Below are 17,346 nucleotides of genomic sequence, written 5' to 3'. Positions count from 1 at the left end.
ATATATATATATATATATATATATATATATATGATCGATCTGCATTGTAAAGTAGTACTCAGCTAGATTGGGGTATATTGTCTTACTTTTTGTGCCATTCCATGTGCTATGAAGTTGTGATTGATCAGAAAAATATATATTTAAGTTAAAATTTAATTATTAAGAATTTTTTTGACCAATCATAAACCTATGACAGATGGAGTGACATGAAGTGTGGGATAACATTTCCTTGGATTGGATTTATGTTGGATTAAAATAATATTGACACGAACGTGTCTCAATATAATTATTAGGAAACTGAATTTTTAACTATGAGTTTAATCTTTGTTGTCTATATAAAATGTATGGAAAATGATAGAGGAAAAACCCGTTCAATCTTTATTGTAAATATAATATATGAAAAATGGTAGATCTAAAATTTATTTCAATAATATTTAGAGTTTAATGTCTTTATACTATCTGTGTTTGTTGTCATATTTTTCATGGGTACCCATGAGTTAAGGTATTCATTGTCATCACTACAAAAACAATTGGAAAATAAATGTTGTTAGTTTGTTAGGTTATTTGCTACAAAAGTATAGTAAACAATAAAAAATAAGAGAAAATGCAGTGTAAGAGTTTTATATATTATTATTCATCATTTATATTAATTTATTATTGATATTTTAATATTAATAATAAAAATGAATGATTAATTTAGAAAATTTTACAATAATATTACACACATATTACTATATCTCCTCTAAAATAACATATATCCAAGCAAAAGAGTAATGTATCAATTGAAAATACAATATCAACATATGGGGAGAAATGTCAGTTAAATTACAAGTTGACAGTTGATGTTAGTTTGTCACGACAATCACGTGGACAACACATGTTGTGCAACAACGTCAATAGAAATGGAAAATGATTAAAATCAATTGGACAACTATAGTGAGCAACACTACTGGTTGAAAAAACAATGTAGGTTGAAATATAACAATAAAAAAGAAAAAAAAGTCAGTCCGTGCAGAGAACATTCCACAAAAGATATATATAATTAACCAAATGTATAAGCAGTTTAACGCAAGTGATAACAACATAAAGGTGGCTAGAACTTAAAATACACATACATAGTGTAGTTATTATCAAACATAATTAACTAGAACATAAATGGGAAACTGAAAGAAGTTGATTTGTAAACTATGTATCTAAATTATGAACAGATCATGATTGTTTGTGAACAAGATTATCTCTGATCAAGGTCAGTGCAGCAGCAACATAAACCTTCAGCACACTTCCATCTGTCAACAGTTTCGTTGATTCATTAGCCTCGGCCTCAAGGAGCTCACAGAGCTAGACTCTTCCCCACTGGGCAATGCTGCTGTTGCAGAGTGCATTTCAGATGAAGTAGAGCAACCTGCCTCTTCACCCTGTGTGCAATAAAGTACAAAACTGACCATTAATCATTTTTTAATGTAATATCTATAAACATACTTATTCACTGTCACTATATCATTCATTGTTCTTTTGGATTAGATATGAATAATAAATGATGATTCAATATCATTTTTTACTATAAAAGAATGTAGTAGTCCTTAGTTCTTAAAATTATTACCAAGAAGGTTTGATCCTCAAATTATTATTTTCTATGATATACTCATACTTATAGTATGGATTCCATGCAGAGTTTGTTTTGTTAAATATATGATATGATTAATTTTAAATAACTGAATTAAATAATCATCTACCTTCATTAAATTATGCAGTAAGTATTGAATTAAGGACATTGATAAGCATTTATTCCAATTGAAGGTAAGAAAAATATTATATAGAATAAGAAAAGACGTAAATGAGATTTGATGGAAAGAGAGCGAACTGGTTGTGTGTTCAATGCAGAAGCAGCAGAATCAAGGGACAAAGGAGAGTAAAGTGGCACCACTTGATTCTCTTCCTCGTCTTCTTTTTCGCTATCATCATCCTCAGAATCTGATTCTACATCATCGGAACTATTTCCTCCATCATCATCCACCATGCAACGGTGGCATAATGAAGCAGAAGGAATGAGTTTTGAACCACATGCTTTCCATTGAGTATGAGAATTACAAATACGGCATAGAAGAATCCTCATGTGTTTCTCAACCAAGAAATTTGCACTGTGAACTATTGCGTCGCAGCCCCAGCATAGGTTAGCCTGGTCTGAATCACAGTGCACCATTGCCTTCTTTTCACAAAGCTCGCATTGCTCTTCCATTCTCTCTCTTTCTTTTTTCTTCACTTCTTTCGGTTATTGTTTTTGTCTACAATGTAAATAACATGAGCAACCTCTTCAGTCTTAAATTTTCATCCTTATTTCAAGGGATATTTTTTGGTTTACTTCTATGGGTTGTTATCCATATTTTATCCCAAATGGATATACTAATTTTAAAATATATTCTGCATATATTTCAGTTTTTCGTTTTTAATTAAATCTGCATGCTAAAGTTCTGCATACAATATATTACTTGAGATTGAAATGCTAATATTGTTCGAGTGCAACGTTTTAAAGGATCCTTTTCTGTATGTAAAGGGAGTGTTGTTAAAAATTAAAGTGAAAATATCAATTTATAATGAGTCATGTTATCTCAAAAAGCTAAAACAAGAATTCTCATTTCATACTTCCTCAATTTACCAATTTGGGTAATGCATGGTATATTGTGGGAAGTGAAAATAATCTCTAACTCCTAGGATAGTTTTCCGGGGAAGGCTCCATTAAATCAATTGGTCCATTTGTTTGTATTTTGTATATAATAATAATAAAAGTGACTTTATAATTTCAGAAATTGTGTGAGTAACTGTCATCAGGCCCCACATTTTTAAGGTATAGTGGCACTGGCATTGTGTCACATTGGACACTAGCTAGTCATTGAAACTTGATAGGTACGATCACGGCACCGCTTTCTTTTTCCCTTATTTCATTCAAGTGAACTTAATAAATTGCTTATACTATACGCTACATTTCAATATACATATATTCCACACAAAAATAGTCAAATAAAAAAGATGTTAACAATTGTGTTGTCATTGCATGTAGTGGACTATATGGAATCCAGGTTCATAGTAGATTTAGATAAATAATTGTGTATGTTCATCCATGAAATTAGTCTTCACTTCTTTCGGTTATTGTTTTTGTCTACAATGTAAATAACATGAGCAACCTCTTCAGTCTTAAATTTTCATCCTTATTTCAAGGGATATTTTTTGGTTTACTTCTATGGGTTGTTATCCATATTTTATCCCAAATGGATATACTAATTTTAAAATATATTCTGCATATATTTCAGTTTTTCGTTTTTAATTAAATCTGCATGCTAAAGTTCTGCATACAATATATTACTTGAGATTGAAATGCTAATATTGTTCGAGTGCAACGTTTTAAAGGATCCTTTTCTGTATGTAAAGGGAGTGTTGTTAAAAATTAAAGTGAAAATATCAATTTATAATGAGTCATGTTATCTCAAAAAGCTAAAACAAGAATTCTCATTTCATACTTCCTCAATTTACCAATTTGGGTAATGCATGGTATATTGTGGGAAGTGAAAATAATCTCTAACTCCTAGGATAGTTTTCCGGGGAAGGCTCCATTAAATCAATTGGTCCATTTGTTTGTATTTTGTATATAATAATAATAAAAGTGACTTTATAATTTCAGAAATTGTGTGAGTAACTGTCATCAGGCCCCACATTTTTAAGGTATAGTGGCACTGGCATTGTGTCACATTGGACACTAGCTAGTCATTGAAACTTGATAGGTACGATCACGGCACCGCTTTCTTTTTCCCTTATTTCATTCAAGTGAACTTAATAAATTGCTTATACTATACGCTACATTTCAATATACATATATTCCACACAAAAATAGTCAAATAAAAAAGATGTTAACAATTGTGTTGTCATTGCATGTAGTGGACTATATGGAATCCAGGTTCATAGTAGATTTAGATAAATAATTGTGTATGTTCATCCATGAAATTAGTAGATTTAGATAAATAATTGTGTATGTTCATCCATGAAATTAGTAGATTTAGATAAATAATTGTGTATGTTCATCCATGAAATTAGTAGATTTAGATAAATAATTGTGTATGTTCATCCATGAAATTAGTAGATTTAGATAAATAATTGTGTATGTTCATCCATGAAATTAGTAGATTTAGATAAATAATTGTGTATGTTCATCCATGAAATTAGTGTTGCAGTGGGATATAGTAAGAGAATAAAGATCTTAACTTCAGATTTTATCCTCTGTGGAACATAATTATACATTAATGTAAGTGGCACTATGCCATTTCTATTCCACATTTGTTTTATTTAATAACTTACATACTTTCAGAACCAAAAACATTTATATAGATAATAATATTCTGCAGTAATAACCCTAGAAAATCTATATGGCTATATTTGCTCACCAAATACATATCAGTAATACATTGCCTTATTTTCTTGGTTTTCTATACCAACTTTGGCTTGTGCTCAAGCTTATGAGTGGTGTTGAAATCAATATGGACAAATGCTCTTTCAACTTCAGGGAGTTTTTCAAGCTTATCTTGAAGTGCTTCTCCAATGTCATGTGCTTGACTAAGTGACATTTCTTCTGATACAACTATGTCCATCTCCACAAAGTAATTGGACCCAAATGTATAGGCTCTAACTGTATCAATGTGCTTGATCTCCTTGTCATGATTTCCACATAGATATGTTAACTTCGCGATGTAATCCGCTGGGGCTGTTTTACCAATCAATGAACCTACATTCTCCATCACTGTTTTGGCCCAGTTACTAATTGTATATAAAGCTATCTGCATAATTGATTCACTAATATTACTACTATGCATAATTAAGTATAGAACCTTATATATAAAGTAGCAGCATTAGATGTGCTAGATAACTGTCATGAAGGACATACCAAGATGGCACCAACAGGGTCAAGCCACCAGTAGAATTTGATGGCTAGAACTGCGGTGGCTAGACCAATCGAGTTTGTAATGATATCGAACAAATGATCCTGAGCATAGGCCCTGACTATTTCATTTTTGAACCTGAGACAGTAAGTCATGAGCAGAACTTTTGTAAAGGTGGCTGTGACCATAATCCCTATCATCCACTTTTCTTTCATAGGATCCCTATCAGGTTGAGTCTGCAATTAAATGAATTTGATGAGAAGTAGTGAGTTTTGAGACTATTATGTACCATAAATTAGTAAATGAAAGTTTATCTAGAATCTAAAGACAATGGTCTTTAGATGTAAACTTTATGTAAGTAGTTAACATGATCTGCATCTATACCTTTGTGATGATTTCCCTCCCTGATTCCAATAATATTTGTAATCCAAGAGTTGCCATAATTGATGCGAATACGACGATCCCCTGTCATAAGATTTTTTGTTTACAGAAAAAGCGTAAATGAATGAGATCTTCGCTATATACATGAATTGAGAAAGAAATTTGCATATCAAATGACCAAATCATACACTTTTAGTACGAAATCTATATATACGAGGCTGCGAATTCAATAAATCAGTTCATAATTTATAAAGGAAGGTTAAAATTAAATAGATATTTTTTCCCAAGGGAATGAATTCATTACCACAGGTTGCATCCGGTTCTTGCCAATAGGGTATTGGTAATGATTTGGTTTGCTCATAGCATAAGAAGTGAACCAAAGTATAAATCCTGATAAGAGGTCCAAGAGTGAATCCAAAGTTGATGCAATGACAGCCAGGGATCTACACTGAATAGAAGCATACACTTTTGCAGCAAATAACACCATGTTGCCTATGTTAGATGCATAAATTGCCATCTTCTCACCCCTTTCAAGTTGTTTAATCTCTTCCTGAAATGAAAATTTCCCATTCATACAACATAGAACCCATTTTAAATAATCAAATTCATATAGAAAATAAAAGGCCAAAAGAGTGAGTGAATTCATCTTTTTAAAACCTCTGTTAAATCTCCAGGTAATGTGCCCAAGTCATTATATGTGTCCACTTCCTGGTACCCTTTCAGAAGCCTTTCTTGCTTCTTATAATACTCTGCAAGTTTCTTTTGTTTCTCTAGGAAATAGAGGTGCAAATTTGATTTCAGTAAAAGCAATTTTACAAAGACAAAATGAAACCATTATAAGAAGAAGAAAAAAATGCTTAATTGTTGTACTTATTGTCCTCTGGAAGAATCCAAGGCCAAAATGAGACTCCATATTCCTTTCTGGCAAGGGATGTTCATCCATGTTGATTCTCCATGAAGATTGTGCAGCCATTGACACGTTCTCTCTAGCTATTTCCTGCGAAAGAAGTTGGGTATGTAGAATCAATTATATAAGTTCAGCTTCCATCTATGCCATGCTTATATTCTAAGCAATGTTCTATACTTTACTATGCATGTAAAGTTAGAGTTCCATTATGGAAATGCTTAGTAAGGTAATATGCTAATATTATTACTTGGTTGGTATCCTCTACATGTAAGATTAACAAAGAAAGCATGGGGAGTGCTTGATTAAGTGTTACTCGGTATATGAGACATATTGTAACTGTAATTGTCATTTACCGTTACCATCCCTTTATAGAAGTTGACTCTTGTGAGATAAAATTAGAACTCTTTATTAATGTGAACGGAATCTCCACCCATTCTTCTTATAAAAAAAGGTTAACATGAATGGAATCGACCATAGAAATATGTTTATTTTATGATATGAAGATTTGTTTTTTCAGGATATTATAATAATTTTGATATTGGATTAAGATGCCGGGACTAGTAGGCATTTTTTAAAATGTTTGCACGGTGTAAATTGCTCAAACTTACACCTAGACTATTTTGTATGTCATGAATTTCATAGAAGAGATTCTTATATGACCAACTAAGTTCAATTATCTATAGCTGTTCTTAGCACTTAGCCATAATAAACTATTCCAGTATAATTTTTATATGGAAGCTGCTGCAGATCAATTTCAGACGCAGTATTCGCTAATTCAACCTTGTGCTGACTCATCCTCTCCAAATTCTCAACATTTTGGCATCATAAAAGTATATGCAAGCAGGGAATGCCAAAAGCGTTACCACTTAATAAATAAACAAGACACTCTTCCTTCTAATAGAGGATATGTGGGCGAGAGTGTCTACAACAACATCAACACAACACACATGAGTTGAGGAATGAGTTGGGAAGGAGAATAGAGAGGTCTGTTGAGAGAAGGAAAGAGAGGGTGAGAGGTGAAGAGTTGAGGAATGTTTGTGTTCAGCAAACAAAATGGACTAGTTCAATCAAGATCACTTAATAAATGGGTTCACCTACGTTCTTCAAATCTTTTAAAATAAGTCTCATATATCCAATACAACATGTACACACTAGGACTCACACATTACAAACAAGTTGTCAGTTAAATTCCAGTATGATCAAAAGGCGTTAGACCCCACAATGACCAAAATGTGTTAGATCTTAAGATGATTGAAAAGTTAAAAGTTGGAGCGACACTTGTTAACATGGATAATTACATAATTTGAAAGTGATTAGTTTCTTACCCAAAATGGGTAACGGTAATATACCCTTACTAGTAAAAACTATGGACTCACATTTTCTAAAAAGTTAATCTAGTAACATATTTATGTAAGTGAATTTTAGCTAGAATACATGAAAGTTTTTTTTATCCGACCTAAACCCGATCAGCTACCCCAATTTGACACCTCCTGATTAGGGACATACTGTACAAAAGAAGAGAAGAACGTATGAAATAAATGTATATTTGAATGATTATCCTTAATAATGGATAAAATTGAATGACCATTAAAATAAACAAAACATAGCATCACTTTCTTTCGGCCGCATTTAGTTAAAACTAAGATGAATAATTCAAACATACAATATTCAGAATTCAAAGATAGGTGGTATTTTCAAAGATACACACTTAAATAATAATAAATAAATTAACAGAAACTGAAAAATAAGAAAATTAATACATAAACAAACCCATAGTCAATTTTGATAAATATTTAAGTAGATAGTTTCCTTTATTGAATTCATGAGATGAACACGCTAGAGAGTTTACCGATACTAAGTCAAACCACAAACTTCAAGTACCAAAGCGTACATGACTATTTAACATTATGTTGTGTCAAACATTAACATAAAAAATGACCATTCATCTTTCATTGATGCTTGTTATTATTCTCATCAAGCTCTTGATCTTGTCGAATATTTCCTTTGCAACTGATACCATTACACAGCTTCAGTCACTTACTGATGGCAATACCTTAGTTTCTGAGGATGGAAGATTTGAGTTAGGTTTCTTTACTCCAGGTACATCTATAAACCGCTATGTAGGATTATGGTACAAAAATATACAAGTAAAAACTGTTGTTTGGGTTGCTAACCGTGACAACCCAATAAAAGACAACTCTAGCATGTTGAGTATAAATACAGAAGGAAACCTTGTCCTTTTAAACCTCGACAATATTGTTCTTTGGTCAACGAATACTACAACAAATGGAACAACAAAGGCGTCGAACATCGTAGCACAGCTTTTAGATTCTGGAAACTTGGTTCTAAGAGAGGAGAATGATAGTAATGCTCAAAACTACTTGTGGCAGAGCTTTGATTATCCATCTGATACATTGTTGCCAGGGATGAAAATCGGATGGAACTTCAAGACTGGTCTTAATCGACGTCTAATTGCTTGGAAGAGTTGGGACGATCCGTCTCGGGGAGACTTGATATGGGGTTTGGTACCTCACAACAATCCTGAGTTAGTGATGTGGAAGGGATCACAAGTGTTCTATAGAAGTGGTCCTGCAGTTGGCACGCAATTCAGTGGTAGTTCAACATTGGGGTCTAGTTCAGACATCAACTATACATTTGTGTTCAATAAGGATGAATTGTATTTTTCACACAACTTCACTGACAAGTCATTGCTTTTAATACTTGTTTTGAATCAAACAACTAGTTCTGGTCAGCGTTTAACATGGAGTAGTGATACTCAAACATGGAGAATGTCTTCACTTGTGCCTATAGATTATTGTGACACCTATAATCTTTGTGGCCCATTCGGAAACTGTATTACTGGGGTGGCTCCTATTTGCAGTTGCTTAGAAGGGTTTAGGCCAAAATCACAGCAGAATTGGAGTCAGGGAGTATGGACTCAAGGATGCATGCACAATGGAAATTGGAGCTGCAGGGTGGAGAGTAGTGATGGCTTCCGAAAATTCAGTAACATGAAGATGCCTGATACCACAAGATCCTGGCTTAATGAAAGTATGACACTAGAGGAATGCAAAGTTAAATGCTGGGAAAACTGTTCCTGTTCGGCTTATGCAAATTCGAACACAAGGGGACAAGGTAGTGGCTGTTCCATGTGGTTTGGTGATCTGCTGGATTTGAGAGAGATTTCAAATGGTGGGCAAGATCTATATATTAGACTGGCTGCCTCAGAAATAGGTACAACTTTACTTCTATTTTGATTGGAAGATGTTTTTTTGTACAACTTAAATTGAAACAAATCTTAATGTTTGTTATCTCTTTAATGTTTTCTCAAAGTGAAAGATGTCTAGTTTAGTGTTTATTTAAGTTGCACAAATAACATTTTTCATTCTGATTTCTGAACCTTAAATAACACACTTGTGATTAAACTATCATTATACCATAGAAATTCTAAGGTTATAATTCGTTTTAGGCTGACTATTTCATTTGCTCTTACAAGATCAAGATGCTAAAGGTGATTCAAAGAAAAAGGTGATTGTGATAGCAAGCACCATTTCATCTCTTTGTGTGATGCTTATCATTTTTACTCTTATATATTGGAAGAGGAGATCAAAATTTAAAGGTAATCCTTAATTATGCATCCATGTTGCTTTTTCACAATGTTTTTCATAATCTTTCCCTTGAACAGATAATGCATATTTAGAATGGTTAAGTGAAATTTCAATAGCATAAAAGGCAAGTTTCTTTGAAGAGGGTACCATATAATTCTACTACTTATTTAGTTTATTTTAGTGAAAACAGAGATCCCAGAATGGACAAGAGATAACAACAACGAAAGCAAACAAGAAGACTTGGAGGTACCTCTGTTTGATCTTTCTTTAGTAAAGCATGCCACAAATGATTTCTCAACTTACAATAAGCTTGGTGAAGGTGGTTTTGGTCCTGTATACAAGGTAACATTCAAAGATGCAGTAGTTAGTGATTAAGAAATGAAAAGACATGTTTTTTATTCATTACATTCATTTTTGTACCCAAATATATTATTTCTAGGGAAAATTACCAGATGGACAAGAGATTGCTGTCAAGAGGCTTTCACAAACATCTAAACAAGGACTAAGAGAATTTAAGAACGAGGTTGAGTTATGTGCCAGACTTCAACACCGAAATCTTGTTAAAGTCCTTGGTTGTTGCATCCAAGAAGATGAGAAAATGCTTATATATGAATTCATGGCCAACAAAAGCTTGGATTTCTTTCTTTTTGGTTAGTGTTTCTATCAAAGTTACTTGTGTTATATAACTGGATATACAATTCCTTTATGTTCTAACAGTTCTTGACTGATGGATAACCATTAATTTTGACAGATTCTACTCACAATAGACTTTTAGAATGGCCTATGCGTTTTTACATTATATGTGGAATTGCTCGAGGACTACTTTATCTACATCAAGATTCAAGATTAAGAATCATACATAGAGATCTTAAGGCTAGTAATGTTTTATTAGACAATGAGATGAATCCAAAAATTTCAGACTTTGGTTTGGCTCGGATGTGCGGAGGTGATCAAATTGAAGGAAATACGAATAGAGTAGTCGGTACATAGTAAGTATCACTATACATCCTAAAATATTATTGTACATTAATAACAAACCAAATTTACTCTTATTGGATTTGTTGTAGTGGTTATATGGCTCCTGAGTATGCCTTTGACGGACTATTCTCCATCAAATCTGATGTGTTTAGCTTTGGCATATTATTACTAGAGATAGTGAGTGGCAAGAAAAGCATTGGACTATCTGATCCAAGCCACAACCGTAATCTTATTGGGCATGTGAGTATTATAATTGACTTTAGATATCATATGATGAAATGGTAGATAACAATCATATCAAAATGTTGCAGGCATGGAAATTGTGGAAAGATGGCATGGCAATGCAATTGATTGATGAGTGTTTAAAGGAATCATGTGTTCATTTAGAAGCCTTGAGGTGCATTCACATTGGTCTTTTATGTGTGCAACATCATCCTAATGATAGACCAAACATGGCATCAGTGGTTGTAATGTTGAGTAGCGAGAGTGTTTTGGCTGAACCCAAAGAGCCTAGTTTCTTAATTCAAAAGACTGCAATAGTAGAAGATAATCATATGGAGTACCAAAGATCATCATCAATAAATGAAGTCAGTGTTTCAATCTTGAGTGCAAGATAGGATAAGTAATTCAACATCTTAAGAGGATGTAAACTTATTTAGTTTGTATATGCTACAATCTTAAAGTAGATCTTATGTCTTGTATGCCTTTTGTAGTAAAATAGATACACAGTTACACATAATACATTCATATGATTCTTAAATAGAGTTTACATGTACAAAGTTTTAACATATAAATGAAGAGACTATTTACAAGATTTGAACATCTGACTTCGTGATTACTAAGTAAAAGCTGTTAGCATAAAAAAAAATATATATACCTTCTCAAAATCAACTTATTATACAATATTTACCTCGTATGTCAATCACTTAAGATACTAGATAATATTTACTTCTTTTTTTGTTTAGGCACATAAGTCCATATTTGAGCCATGTTAGAAATAAAAAGCACACAAGTCTAACATGTTTTCTTCTTCCTTTTCATAATGCAACCAAATAAGGAAGACTTCTATTTTCACTTCCTCTTTCTTTCATTCCTTCTCCCTTATTCCCTTAAACCAAGCAAAGCTGTGCATTGAGAGAGGTGTGTCAGACTAAATTCATATTTGGGTGACCTAAACCGCAATTTTAAAAGAATGCAGTTTAGGTGCTTCCTCTTAATAATGCTAAAAAATAATATTGTTGATTTATTGTACATCAAATCAACACATTTATTCAACGGTTCGATTTCTAAGAATGACATTTATCACAGGTAAGAGATACATTGGTCTTGGTAGTACCCAAATCAACGCTTTTATGACTAATTTCAATGGCCATACTGCACCTGAATATTTTATTCATAAAATCAGATGTATTCACTATTCAGCTTCCACATATTCTCTGGACTTTCAAATAAGATAGCTAAGATTTTCAATGCTCAATTATTTGTGAATAAAATGGTATGAGATTGATCTCCAATACCGAAGAGTCCAATACTAAAATATGAGGCTGTGATAATTTTTTACTTTATTTTATTTAAAACTAATTTAAATTTGAAATATTTTTTCTAGGACACATCATAATCCCCAGCTGGTTGGATCAGTAGCTGAGAGTATGTGTGACACAAAGGTAATGAACTTTTTTGAATATAGAAATATGACACTTGGTGAATATTGCATTCTGAGGAATTTATGTCTGAAACTGATGTAGCGTGAGTGAGCTGTTGTTTTTAATGACCACAATTTCCTTTAGTACTGGCAATATATGTGGACTCTTGACTAGGAAGTCTTCTATTAAGTATGTCAAACCTTATACCTATGTGACTAAGAATGATGTATCGTTCCAAATCATGTGTCTCGCGGATAACAATTAAGCAAAAATTGAAAAAATAAAAAATGTTTAATTGACATGATATATTTTTATTTGTGCAGGACATGAATTGGAACATGGTTTAGGATATCAAATCCTTGTTCCGACCTTCCAATTGATGCAACCTGTATGAGACCAAGTCAATCTATTAACATCATCAATGCCCCTTATCTTACTCCACCAATCCTACTTAATATGTGCATCTCTTTAACTTGTGTGGTTGTGGGCACCAATTCATACAAAATGGTTATTCTTTTCATTACCAACCTACTACTCTTGTTCTCTCAAATTTCCACTGCTACTGATACCATTACCCAGTTGCAATCACTTCCTGATGATGGCAGCACCTTGGTTTCTAGTGATGGAAGCTTTGAGTTAGGTTTCTTTAGTCCTGGTAGTTCCACAAATCGATATATAGGAATATGGTACAAGAATATTCCTGATAGATTTGTTGTTTGGGTTGCCAACCGCGACCATCCAATCAAACACAATTCCAGCAAGTTGAGCATAAACAAGGAAGGAAACCTTATCCTTCTCAGCAAGAATGGCACAGTTCATTGGTCAATAAACTCCTCAACAAAGGCGTTGAGTCCCATTGTGAAGCTCTTGGATACTGGAAATTTAGTACTTAGAGAAGAGAAGGATGATAGTAACAATGAAGATAGTTTCCTATGGCAGAGCTTTGACTACCCTTGTGACACACTGTTACCAGGAATGAAGTTGGGTTGGAACCTGAAGACTGGTCTTAATCGTCGTTTAACTGCATGGAAGAATTGGGAAGACCCTTCCCCAGGGAACTTTACTTGGAGTGCTGTCATTACCGGTGACCCTGAAATGGTATTGTGGAATGGGAGTGCTAAGTTCCACAGGAGTGGTCCATGGAATGGTGTTGGATTTAGTGGAGCGCCCTTATGGAAAGGTACTCCACTTACAGAACACAATATGGTCAATAATGCAGATGAGGTGTATTATACATACAAGTGTGTGAACAAGTCTGTGATGTCAATAACATATATAAACCAAACCCTTTACCTTCGTAAACGCATCGCTTGGATTCCAGAAAACAATACTTGGAAGCTTTACCAATATGTGCCAAGAGATAGTTGTGATACTTATAATCCTTGTGGTCCACATGGAAACTGCATTGTTAATGAGTCGCCAATTTGTCAGTGTTTAGAAGGATTCGAGCCAAAGTCACAACAGAATTGGGATATCATGGACTGGGCACAAGGTTGTGTGCGAAGCAAACCATGGATGTGTAGGGTCAAAGACAAAGATGGTTTTATTAAATCAGCTGGCATGAAATTGCCAGATACTAAATATTCATGGGCCGACCGGAGCATGACACTAGAGGATTGCAAAGCCAAATGCTTGGAAAACTGCTCCTGCACGGCTTATGCAAACTTGGATGTTAGGGGAGCAGGCAGTGGTTGCGTCATTTGGTTCGGTGATCTTCTTGATCTCAGACTTTCAGACAGGGGACAAGATTTATATGTTCGAATGGCTGCTTCCGAAACTGGTATGATCTTTGATCCTATATTGGCCTTCCTTTACTTCATGTTTGTGTGTAGCAACTAACTGTTGGTTTATTTCACTGTCAAACTATGTGTGAAGATGCAAAGGAAGGACATAGTAAGAAAAAGGTTGTCATTTTAGTTCCCCTTTTCTTGATTCTTGTGATTGCACTCACTCTCACTTACATTTACTGGAGGAAAAGAAAGCTTGGAGGTAAAATTTCTACACATGACCCCATGGTACCTTTTTACCAATCACTTAAGTTGTAGTTTATGAGAGACTATTGGAATGTCAATAACAAAATAAAATCTAGCAATTATAGACACATGCCATGATATTGTCTAGGACCACTTGGCCTCAGACCATGCAATAACTTCTCGTGATTTAGGCTAACATGACACTGATCATGTTATATATTAGTCACTAGCCATGTATATTACTATAAGCATGAGCTTGGAACATTGACATGAATTTTTTGTTGGATGATACCAAAGTTTATTAAGGAAATATAACTGTACTGAAACAAGAGCCAAAACAAAGTTTTAGTTCACTCCCTTGGCCGAATTTTCTAGAAAGATTGCACAAAGGAGGGATTTGGCATTTGGTGCACCATGCAGAAGCACAACTATGCCTTCAAAATAAGGTTTCTATTTTGTTATTTATGATGCTGTGTTGATTTAGTTTACTTGAGAGGAAACAGGAAAAACTTCAGACGAAAATAAAGAAGAAAGACAAGAAGATTTGGAGCTGCCTTTATTTGATTTTGCAACAATAACATGTGCTACTAATGACTTTTCAAGTGATAAGAGACTCGGCCAAGGTGGTTTTGGACTTGTGTACAAGGTAAATAAAATAACTAAATATGCAACATGCCACTAAATAAAACACAGAAACATTCATTCTTCTACTTCATTGTTTTCAATTATTCAATAATTTTTGTAGGGCACACTAGCTAATGGACAAGAGATTGCTGTCAAGAGGCTTTCACATAATTCTGGACAAGGAACCAAAGAATTCAAGAATGAAGTTATACTATGTGCCAAACTTCAGCACCGGAATCTGGTTAAGGTTTTAGGTTGTTGCATCCATGGAGTGGAAAAATTACTCATCTATGAATACATGCCCAATAGAAGCCTAGATGCTTTCCTTTTTGGTATGTGCTTATGCAGATAAACATTTTAGTTGCTATAAAGAATTTCACTTGTTTCTTTCTTGAACTAACTTAAATGAGAAACTTGACAGATTCCTCTCAAAGTGAACTCCTAGATTGGTCAAAGCGCTTTAACATTATATATGGAATTGCAAGAGGACTTCTCTATCTTCATCATGATTCTAGATTAAGGATCATACACAGAGATCTTAAAGCAAGTAATATTTTGTTGGATAGTGAGTTGAACCCAAAAATTTCAGATTTTGGGATGGCACGAATGTTTGTTGGAAATGAAACCGAAGGGAATACAAAAATAGTGGCAGGAACTTAGTAAGTATCTATTAGTTAGGGTGTTGAATTGTATTTCAACTTTCTATACTTTTAAAGATGAAATTGACTCATTTGTCCTATTTTTTTCAAGTGGGTATATGGCTCCAGAATATGCAATTCATGGACTCTTTTCTATCAAATCTGATGTATTTAGCTTTGGCGTATTACTATTGGAGATAGTAAGTGGAAAGAAAACCCGAGGAGTTTTCTATGCCGATCAAGGATATAATATTTTAGGATATGTAAGTGACAATAAACATAACACTTGTTTTACCTGGAATAAACTTGGACCATTAATGTTGTTTACAATGTTGCAGGCATGGAGATTGTGGAAGGAGGACACTCCAATGAAATTGATTGATCCATGTTTGGGTGATACCATTACTTTATCAGATGTACTACGCTGCATCCATATCGGTCTTCTATGTGTGCAACTACATCCTGAGGACAGGCCAAACATGACTTCAGTAATTCTGATGTTAAGCAGTGAAAATACTTTGCCTCAGCCTAAGAAGCCTGGTTTCCTCATTGAAATGGAGTCTATTGTAGGAGAATCTTCATCTGGAAAACATATTAGTTCTTCGACTAATGAAATTACAGTCACTATATTAGAGGCTAGATAGAGTTCTATTACTTAAAGAGTTTAACATTCAATTGCAGTATTCTTTTTCCTCAACTGTTTTCACAAGTTATATTATGACACTTCAGTCACTGTTATCACTTATTGTATTGAAATCAATTCAAAGAAGAAAGTTATGCATCGGTGTTAATACCAAAAGGAGTTACTTATTCAGGAAAAATGAACTAAGAAATTCAAGGATATCAAACAATAAATTTTTATTTTCTAGAGCAACTATCTATATCATACACTTTTTATAGTTGTGATTGAATAATTTACTCAGTTAATTGTGATTCCTTTTATAGGAGAAGCAAAATATTTTTATAATGTTTTTTTAAGAAACAAATATATTATCCCATATTTTTCTTTCAAATTATTGTGTTCCTATTTCATTGTTGGTGAATCAGATAGGGACGTTCTTAATGTCTCCCACAATGAAACAAAGATGAGAACTTTTTTGTTTGGTTACTAACGTAATTTTAATATTGCTGGGATGCTTAAGTAGAAAGAGAAATATTTGCTTTTTCCTTTCTTTTTTATACGAAAAACAATACTAGTGTCTGTGTTTTTTTGTATAACCAAAGATATCTCTCACCTTAGGAGTAAGGAATTAATCTTCACGGTATATATGATTGCTCCTCCTAACAAATATTAATATTAGAAATCGAAATATGGTTTTGAACTTGTTTTTACAAATAACTCACATGAATTTATGCACCAATATATGAAAAAACCAGATTTTGTGGAGTTCATGTGAAGCCTTGGTGCATTAGGGGATGACAATCAAGACCAAAGTAAGCCTTGGTGCTCATGTTGTTTTCCTTTATATTTCGGTGGAATTTCTATGTCAAGTCCACTCTAGTCCGATGAATAGGAAGTAGCATATTTGTCAACTTAAGTTGATTGGTTTATATTGATAAAATATTATGCCGCCGATTGATCTATGTAGCTGACTTCACCTAAGAGTTCAAAGACTTCGCTAAAATGAATTTCCTTATAAATTGCAGCGAACCATACAGGATAAAACAAAGG

The 17,346-nt window shown here is 33.5% G+C and overlaps 4 protein-coding genes across 5 annotated transcripts; 2 read left to right on the top strand and 2 right to left on the bottom strand.

Moving 5' to 3' along the window:
* Window positions 977-2,269, bottom strand: LOC109351897 (B-box domain protein 31-like). The gene is made up of 2 exons (XM_019593579.1): window positions 1,862-2,269; window positions 977-1,415 (listed from the first exon to the last, which is right to left on the bottom strand). Exons 1-2 carry the CDS (start codon window positions 2,234-2,236, stop codon window positions 1,290-1,292), a joined length of 501 nt encoding a protein of 166 aa, XP_019449124.1. The 5' UTR covers window positions 2,237-2,269; the 3' UTR covers window positions 977-1,289.
* LOC109351895 (metal tolerance protein 10-like) lies at window positions 4,237-6,380 on the bottom strand. The gene is made up of 6 exons (XM_019593575.1): window positions 6,174-6,380; window positions 5,961-6,073; window positions 5,608-5,853; window positions 5,307-5,387; window positions 4,928-5,158; window positions 4,237-4,820 (listed from the first exon to the last, which is right to left on the bottom strand). Exons 1-6 carry the CDS (start codon window positions 6,274-6,276, stop codon window positions 4,473-4,475), a joined length of 1,122 nt encoding a protein of 373 aa, XP_019449120.1. The 5' UTR covers window positions 6,277-6,380; the 3' UTR covers window positions 4,237-4,472.
* Window positions 8,128-11,522, top strand: LOC109351894 (G-type lectin S-receptor-like serine/threonine-protein kinase At4g27290). The gene is made up of 7 exons (XM_019593573.1): window positions 8,128-9,444; window positions 9,707-9,829; window positions 10,009-10,160; window positions 10,258-10,468; window positions 10,570-10,807; window positions 10,886-11,036; window positions 11,108-11,522. The coding sequence occupies exons 1-7, from the start codon at window positions 8,145-8,147 to the stop codon at window positions 11,411-11,413; spliced, it is 2,481 nt and encodes an 826-aa protein (XP_019449118.1). The 5' UTR covers window positions 8,128-8,144; the 3' UTR covers window positions 11,414-11,522.
* LOC109351893 (G-type lectin S-receptor-like serine/threonine-protein kinase At4g27290) lies at window positions 12,801-16,484 on the top strand. Of its 2 annotated transcripts, XM_019593572.1 has the most exons (8): window positions 12,801-14,219; window positions 14,315-14,428; window positions 14,916-15,058; window positions 15,158-15,368; window positions 15,458-15,513; window positions 15,559-15,695; window positions 15,787-15,937; window positions 16,013-16,484. In XM_019593572.1, exons 1-8 carry the CDS (start codon window positions 12,830-12,832, stop codon window positions 16,316-16,318), a joined length of 2,508 nt encoding a protein of 835 aa, XP_019449117.1. In that variant the 5' UTR covers window positions 12,801-12,829; the 3' UTR covers window positions 16,319-16,484. The 2 variants fall into 2 exon arrangements, with proteins under 2 accessions (XP_019449117.1, XP_019449116.1); XM_019593571.1 differs by having other exon boundaries at window positions 15,458-15,695.

Source organism: Lupinus angustifolius, chromosome LG07 (genome assembly GCF_001865875.1).
Source record: "Lupinus angustifolius cultivar Tanjil chromosome LG07, LupAngTanjil_v1.0, whole genome shotgun sequence".
In the NCBI taxonomy this organism is placed as follows: domain Eukaryota; kingdom Viridiplantae; phylum Streptophyta; class Magnoliopsida; order Fabales; family Fabaceae; genus Lupinus; species Lupinus angustifolius.
The sequence above is the reverse complement of the archived record's forward strand: the minus strand, read 5'-3'. Positions and strand labels throughout refer to the sequence as shown.